The sequence below is a fragment of the Oxyura jamaicensis genome, chromosome 6 (genome assembly GCF_011077185.1).
Source record: "Oxyura jamaicensis isolate SHBP4307 breed ruddy duck chromosome 6, BPBGC_Ojam_1.0, whole genome shotgun sequence".
NCBI lineage: Eukaryota > Metazoa > Chordata > Aves > Anseriformes > Anatidae > Oxyura > Oxyura jamaicensis.
Window position 1 is genome coordinate 31,546,282 of NC_048898.1, and position 8,344 is coordinate 31,554,625.

The 8,344-nt window shown below is 41.8% G+C and overlaps 1 protein-coding gene across 3 annotated transcripts; it reads right to left on the minus strand.

Moving 5' to 3' along the window:
• Positions 1–3: 3 nt before the first annotated feature.
• IKZF5 (IKAROS family zinc finger 5) lies at positions 4–8,340 on the minus strand. 3 transcript variants are annotated; one of them, XM_035329425.1, is made up of 7 exons: positions 8,311–8,340; positions 7,007–7,072; positions 6,247–6,342; positions 5,784–5,947; positions 5,316–5,498; positions 2,348–2,449; positions 4–1,325 (listed from the first exon to the last, which is right to left on the minus strand). In XM_035329425.1, the coding sequence occupies exons 4-7, from the start codon at positions 5,914–5,916 to the stop codon at positions 382–384; spliced, it is 1,362 nt and encodes a 453-aa protein (XP_035185316.1). In that variant the 5' UTR covers positions 5,917–5,947; positions 6,247–6,342; positions 7,007–7,072; positions 8,311–8,340; the 3' UTR covers positions 4–381. The 3 variants fall into 3 exon arrangements, with proteins under 3 accessions (XP_035185316.1, XP_035185317.1, XP_035185318.1); XM_035329426.1 differs by lacking the exon at positions 2,348–2,449; XM_035329427.1 differs by lacking the exons at positions 2,348–2,449; positions 5,316–5,498.
• Between the last annotated feature and the right edge of the window lie 4 nt (positions 8,341–8,344).

Genomic DNA, 8,344 nt, shown 5'->3' on the forward strand with positions numbered 1-8,344 from the left:
ATCTTGCCTAGTAAATAATCTCATAATTGCATCCATTCGGGACACGTGCTCTGCTTCTACAGCTGTAGAATGTTTATTGGGATTTTAAGTGCAAGCAACTTAAATTTAGCAACCACAACAACTTAATGCATTCCAACTCTTGTAACACCTTCACTTGCTTTTTCCTTTTTTTTTTTTTTTTGAAAGGCTGCATATAAAATAACAACCACATGTTATACAAAACTCCTCTGGCAAGTTTTATGACAACAAAGAAATAGGTTTGCCTCCTTTTTCCAATTGTTTAACGTGAAGATTCCTTATGGGAACGTGCAAGCTTTCCTTCAGCAAGTATGAAAAATATATTGTCATATGTTAAAAAAAAAAATAAACGAAAGCATGTTCTCAATGTTGATTATGTTGTCCTCTTGCAAAATGGCAAGCAAAGTCATACTTATTTTTACACTTGCACCCGCATATGTTGCACTGAAAGGGATTTTCAAATCCGTGACACCCCATGTGAATCGTATAAAGGATATTGTCCGCAAAGTACATGTCACAGTGCTGGCAGTGATGCAGAAGCTGAGGGTCCTGAACCGGCAGGGTGGGAGCTGGAGTACTTGGTTGGCTGTTGCTTATACTGGGAGTACTGGTGTGGGCACTGCGATCGCTGCTCGGCCCTGCCACCGGGCTGTAGTTCCTCTGATTGTGTGTGGGCCGGGGATCAGGGCTGGTTGGAGATGAACTTTGAGGAATATTTGCTGACACAGCTGAAACGACTGCAGGTGCAGTAGGCTGCTGTATCATGAAAGGCTTTTCATCTTGACAGGAAACAACATCGGGAGAGGCTGGATTTTGGTTTTCAGGCGGCAAGCTAGATAACTGTCCGGCTAGCGTAGATAGCTGGTTTAAAGGATTATCTACCATAAGGTCTTGTGGATCTCTTGGCAACCCGCTGCTCTGGGATGGTTTTGTCATGCTCTCATATGCTTCAGTCTGGATATTTGGGATTTCATGAGTAAAATCGTTAAGGTAGTCCGGTTTCTGAACCACCATGGAAGGTGGGCTCAAATTAATTAATGCTCTTCTGCTGTACCCCAAGTTGCTGGTCTTCTTCTGCAAAACCCCCCACATTTTCTTGCTGCTTAGGGAAGACCTTGTACCCTTGATAGGCACCATTTTATGTTTGCGCCTCCGGTGGTGAGATAAGTTGCTTCTGTCACTGCAGCGGAAGGAACACAACTCACACTTGTACGGTTTTTCACCGGTATGTGATCGCATGTGTGCTTCCAGATGGCGTTCATAAGCTGATGCAAAGGGGCACAAATGGCATCTGTGTGGCTTCTCACCTGGAAAATTAAAACAGATACTAGAGCATCTCACTGAAAAAGGCTTTTCATGGAACAGAAAGTAGCTAACTGTGAGCTGCTAATCAAATAGTTCAAATGCAGCTTCAGAACTGCAGCTAGTCTTGACTTTAGCTGGGTATTTGGTGGAAGAGTGGAGTGAAATTAGACATGTCTGCCTCTCCCAAGTGAGAGAGCATCAAAAAACTGTGAGCAGAACGAGCATAACAGGTAACCTGAGTAGGAATTGCAGCAACAATGCCGAGCACTGAATGCAGTGATGTCTGTGTGGTGCTCTCACTAGATCCAAACTCCACCTCACCTTTAAAGCACACAAGCAGTAAGCTACAGTAATGTCTGTATTGTGCTTTTCTTACTGGTAACTGTGTTTAAACAATGAAGGAGGGTATTCTTTTGCTATCTTCCAAACATTTCTACTTTTAAACATTCTGAAATCATTATCTAAATAATCCACGTATACATGCATACACACAAGAACTGAATTTTCAAAAAGAATCCCGTAGCTAACGATTTATCACAACCAAGAGGATTATTTTTTTTTTGTACATCATTGGCTCTTCAAGAGGCAAGAAAGATTTCTGTGCTACTCTGCACCAACTGAAACTACGATTTTCTGATAAGCATATACATATACTCAGACACATATGTAAAGACTGGTACAGACAATGATGTAATGAAAAGAAACTCCCTGTATTCAGAAAGGCAACTCACATCGACAAGTTCTTTTTTCACTCCACAGGAAAAGATTTGCATCCCATGTCACAAACCCTTAATACAACACAGCTCCTGAACTACTAATCGTACTGCTGTTAGACTCTGTGTGAATTTAATTCTGCTCTAAGTTACACTCAGTAATGGTTGTGTGATCGTGCCTGCGCCGTAATTGCTTTAGCAGATAGCTCACTGCACTTGCATGTTATCCAGGATGCATCATCTGTTTACTTACATCACTCTGAGCCTACTGGTCAGCTACCACTTCCCTATTATAATGCTGATTCACTCACTCTGAGCTTTTATAGTCCATGCAATCCATGTCTTAGCCCTTTGCCATGCTTCCTCACCATGCTTCTGAGCAAAACCACACTCAGGTCTTGGATCTCCTTGCCCTTAAGTGGAAACAAACAAAACAAAACAAAGAACAACCTTCCTTTTTCTGGAGTCCCCTGGCTGTGTACAACAAAACAAAGCGCGGCTTTCTGGAAGAGCCATTAAAGGTAACAGTAAAACAGCCTTGCCACCAGGACACCATGCAGTGCAGTATTAAAATTAAGGATATCACACATATTGTTAAAAAAGCAAAGGATACACAATGCAGAACAAGTTCTCTCTGGCAACCCCAGATTCTTGTCTGTATTATAAAAGTGAGCAGACTGGCAGAGGGAAGTGAACCAGGGAGCCACTGGTGTTTCACTAGGTATCGGAAATGTTTGTACCAGTGTTCTGTTTATAAAGCATTCCCTGTGTGAAGATGCATCCAAATTGCAGAATCTCTTTGATGTACAGTAGGCTGATATCCCCTGTATCCCTCTCTCACTGCTAGTTAGCTTTCTGAAACTGAAACACATTCATACTTCATGACTTTGTAGTACAGCAACGCATATCTTCAAGTCAACTGTCTTTTCCTAGGGCCTTTGTGAAGGTTTGCTTGATCAAATGAGTCGTGCATATACTCTCCAATACCGACAACGCTTGCAGGAGCACTGAAACAACAGACATCCCACACGTAAAGCTCCGCTCTTCCCGTTTCCCAAAACTTGAATTCAGAGCCACCATTTTATATGAAGCAAAAAACAGGCTACAAAGTAGTGCTAGTTTTAAAGGCTGTTTGTCTTTCTTACTAACCAAAGTTCGGGTTTGGGATAATGCTAACAAATACCATATACTACAACTTGAGATGTTAGCCAAGACACAAACCCAAAATACTATGCTTCACACTAAAAAGGGTTTTCCTGATAAAAGGAAGGCTTGCTTCTGAATAATTACCACTGGGTCAAAAATTTTTGAGGATGTTTCTCAGCATCACAGTTTTTAATTGGAACCTTTCTTGCTTTTGTATACTACAACTTCTACTGAAATGATCATGTTCCGTAGCAGGTACTGTTCTGCCAGCTCAAGGCACTAAGTGATCTCTACTCCCTAAAATAGCAGCAGGATAAGAAGGCATTTTGAGAACAGAAATTCACCTAAGATCTAAGCGTGTAAAAAAGGTAGGCAACTTCCTAGGGTATAAGAAGGAATGCTGGCACTGTAGCTTTATCTGTATTCTGATACTTAAGAAAACCTAATTTTTGCTGTTTGGTACAGCAAAGATGTATGATATTTAACATTAAGTAACAACACGTTATTTCGGTCATCGTTTGAGGAACCCCATGCATATCAAGCCATTAAAGACACCTCAAGAATCAGCAAACACATGATACAATACCAACATCTTCTAGCAGCAATTTATGTTTCCCATCACAGCTCTAGCAGTCCATCTGTTCGTGTTGACAACTGACCAGGGGCTTAGAGATGCAAGCTTTTAGATGGCAATAGCTATACACTACTGAAAAGACATGAAATTTTAAAGTTGATGTTACCTCTGCATCTTTAAATACCATTTGTCATCCTAAACTGCTACAGTTGCTCCTACTACATGATCCTTGTTGAACAAGCCCAGAAATAGCACTGCACAGACTAAAGCCGTTGGAAGAAAAATCTCTCATTGTCCGCATACCATCTGAGGCAAATAGCAGGTGAAGCTGTAACTGCTTTATCAAAAACTGTTGCCAAAAAAAAAGAGTTCCAAAACACTTTGCTGCTTTCCAGGTGGGCAGCAAGCCCTGCTTTAACACTGTGTCAAATATAGGTAAACAAACCACAGTATTTTATCCCTTACTGAAAGGACACAAAATTTCCACTGGGAATTTGAAAGTGAAAATTCACAAGAGAATAACTTAAAAGATTTTCAGAGTCTGAACCTCAGAACTCTTGATTTCTAGTTGCTTCCCATTTTCTATCCCCTTATGCCCTGTAAAAACAGGTCAACACTTCGAGGACCATGCAAGTAGCACTGACTTCCCCAAAGTACATCCTGGGAGTTCCTGTGGTTCACAGTAAAGCAAGCATCTGACTAACAACAACTGTACCTAAAGAGATTTAGGATTACATCCAAGATACTACAATATGCTTCCTTCAAAGCGTTTCCCAGGATGTCTCCTACACAACACATTTGAAGTGAGAGTTAGAAGTTTTGGACAGTCCATATACACACCAGACCGAAAACCTGTAACAACAGAACGTGACTTCATCCCCAGCCCCTTATTACCATAATTAGTAGCCATAAAGTCTTCCATATCAGTGCAACATACTATGTAGACACCAAAGTCAGACTTTAAAAGGCCCTTTCACTTGTTTTCTCTCAACTGCCAAGAGGTTAGAGCTAACTTCACAAACACTTCAGGGTATTCTTACCTTTATTGTGAGTTTTGCTTTCCAGTTTTAGAAACTCAACAGTGGCAAATGATCTTAAGCGAGCCACATTTTTATTACTCTCTTTAATGACTTATTTGATATGACCCCACACTTGAGTAGTTCACTCATATTACTACATTTAGTACTCTCACATCCACAGTGTTGTGCTAAACAGGAATATTTTCCTAATTAAACAACAGAGAAAGAACAGCCCACATGTGGCAGCATAGACATTTCTAACTCTTCTAATTACCATGGTAAAACTAGAAGTTACCATTATGGCTCTTCAAAAGCATCGATGCGTTTGTGCTGAACTTTACTCCCATATATACTTACTTCAAATTCAGCAGTCTGCAACAATGAAGCTAAGTGGGCATTAAAAAAAGAAGTAGGTCTAATTCTTGGACAACTTTTAGAACTATCACGCTGCTTGATGATGCCAGCTGCTCACAATGCAAATCATAACATTGAGCTAATACCACCATGTCTCACAGCAAAGTACCGTAGAATATTGCATACCTGTATGAATTCTGATATGCTCTATGAGCCGTGCTGTTCCTTTGCTGGCATAGTTGCAGTATCGACACTTTAATTTTCCATCAAATGTCCTTTCAAACCCATCCACTAACATTCCTGAGTTTTCATCCAGTGAAACTTCAACAGAAGGATGATCCAGACCATTCTGATCACCTTCGGTCCCAGCTGTGAATAACGCAACAGAGATTTCAATAGAGAATCACTGGGATACTAGCTATTGTGCTGTGAGAATATGCCAAACATCGCTGCTTCTGTATGCCCTTGCTCGTCAGATATACAGAAGTATGAGAACAAGCCCTGATTAAGATACAGGTACATACACAACTTTTCTGATGTGAAAACTACTCCTAGAAGTGTTTCCATACAACTGCAGTAGCGTGAATAATTATCTGGAATGTAAACAGTGCAGTCATTCTCAAAAAAATAATCATAGCACTGAAATTAGCTTACCTCCCTGAAGAGTCTCCGCTTCCTTGTCTCCACTAACTGATCCAGAAATCATATTTACATGGTGAGTCTGCTGTGTAAGATATTCCTGAAAGTCTTTTACAAAGTCCAAAGGTTCTGGCTTCTTTTCACCCATGTTCACTCTTTAAGTTTAAAACCTCTTGTGCCTAGAAGGAAAAATATTTTCAAATCACAAGTTTCATTTAATTTGAATGCAATCATAAAACCAACTTTTAAAGTGAGGGATTACTTTTATCATGTATTGTGCCTAAATGTATAAGTTGACAACCACAAGAATATTATTTTCAGAATTCTTAACTCATTAAAGATCATTAAAAAGTATTAGCGTGGAAATAATGTGCAGCAATAGTAACATAAGAACTATATAAAATTGGATAAAATGACATAATGAACATCGACAAGACACCGCTCGATTTGCTTTTTCTTATTTTAAAATGGATTGTACCTGAACTTTAGTTCTCCTGCTAAGTAGCAAGCATGCTCAAATATGTACTCCCATTACGTCAGAAAGAAAGCACAGAGCACAGCTCCCCCAATTTCCCTGAAAGGAAGAAAAAAAAAGGAAAGAAGTTCATTATTTTTCCCAACCCCCACAGGCTTTAAGAACAAAATTTGACTACATATACATAAATATATATATATTGGAAGACAAGTTCCAACATGCTACTTCTATACATTTAATTAGAACATCTACATTTCCCAAAGAAGTATGTCAAAGACTCCATCCACTCTATCTACCTCAGAAAAGACACATTTATCTCACTGATAGTTTGAATGCTTTTTTCTGGTGAACAACTGGCTCCAGAAAACCCAGAGCTGGGGAATTCAGTCATAGCAACTGTAATGCAGTCTCATGTTGGGCAGTGACTACATGATAAGCAAAGCCAGAAAGAAGCCTTGTAGAAATGCTTTATTATTATTCCTGCAGATTATAATCAGAATCACTTACAGTGCTACTTTTCCAATAAGAATATCTTTGTCTTCTCATAGTTACTACTCAGAACAAAGGTGACGTACAAAAACTCAGTTCTGAGTTCAAGATCATGTTTAATCACAAACATTCTCCTGCACTTTCAAAGTCATTTACAAGCATTAGTTCACTTTTTGTATCCAGATGAATATGTTCTTTCATATCATACCTAAGTACCCTCAACTATCATTGTTATTAATACTGTTGCACATTGTTACAGGTGAATTTTGCCTACCCTTTATTCGGTGTCACCAGCCTCACGTAGGCTTAAGTCAATTTGTGTTCCATTTGTTGGTGTCTCCTGCAATAAAACAAAAAGATATCAGGGCATGAATTAAAGATATGGAAGAGGACTACAGAACAACGTATTGTAGAGTCCTGACCAAGCCATCTTCTAGCGAGTTATAATGTTAAGAAATCAGAGTGAGAATGGACAGTATTTTGGGGGATCCTCCTTTATCTCACCAACTTAATTTGCATACATCCATCTTTCTATTTGAGTGTAGGTAATTTGCCACAATTTGACAACAAGCCTCTACATCTGCACGCACATAAAAACCTTCTGTGATACTTTTTTTTTTTTTAAAAAAAAAAGCAGATATACAACTTACAATTCCCCTTTTCAGCAAAGAATAATAGGTCAGCCACTCGCTGTGTCACTACCGCAAGCTAGTAAATGCAATTTTAATTATCAGAACCTGAGCAGAACGGCTCACGTTTCGTGCCCTTGAATGGGGGCCGATACCGTCAGACATTCTTTCGGTTCTCCTTACAAAGAGCATTTTCCACACAGGCAGCTCTGCCTGCTCCTGAATGGGTGCACACAACGCTGGTTATTGACGGGCTGCACAGGTGCAGCTGCTCCACGTACCACGGTCACGGCATGGGTACGGGCCGGGTGTGTGGTGGGGGAAGCGCTGTAGGACGTGTTTCGACGAAAGGCGTTTCTGTAAGTATCTTGCCCAAATAATTCAGCTGGAGAAAGCAACGTGGATACTGGAAAGCCACGAGCAGCGATGCGTTTAGGGAAACCTCGGTCATACTTGTGAAATTATGGATGTTGGAGAATAAAGTAAGGTGATTATGAGGATGTGCGTGCATCCCGTTTTATTTTAAGGGGATCGGGGGGAAGTAATGGAAGGGGCGGGGGGGGGGGGGAGGGGGGTTAAGAAGGGGGTATATCTCTGACATAACCTCGTCTTTTCCAGTAAAAACGCGTTAAAACGCAGAGCACCGCAGACGAAGGACCCGAAGGACTCTCGTCCCGGCACTACCCTCTCAGGGAGCAGGAGGGGGAGCGGGGCTGGCCGCCCCCGAGCCTCCCGCAGGTGCAGCGCCGGGACCAGCCGCCGCCGAGGGGACGGGAACACCTCCTCGGGACGGCGACGGCGACACGGCCACACCAACGATCCCCTCACCGCCCAGCCGCCCACGGGTGCCGCTGACCCCCCCCGGTATAACCCCCAGCTGCCCGAGGCGGGCGCTGCCCGTCAGGGGCGGGCGGGCGAGGCCCCGGGGCCGCCCCTCAGCGCCGCTCACCACAGCCGCCGCCGCCCCGCTCCGCCGCCGCCCC

Excerpts from the sequence above, each read along its gene's own strand:
- IKZF5 (XM_035329425.1), bottom strand. The coding sequence starts at position 5,916 with ATGGGTGAAAAGAAGCCAGAACCTTTGGACTTTGTAAAAGACTTTCAG. Across the intron at positions 5,499-5,783 it reads AGCGGAGACTCTTCAGGGAG|CTGGGACCGAAGGTGATCAG; the intron begins GTAAGCTAATTT and ends CGTTATTCACAG. Across the intron at positions 1,326-2,347 it reads ATGGACTATAAAAGCTCAGA|GTGAGAAGCCACACAGATGC; the intron begins GTGAGTGAATCA and ends TTAATTTTCCAG.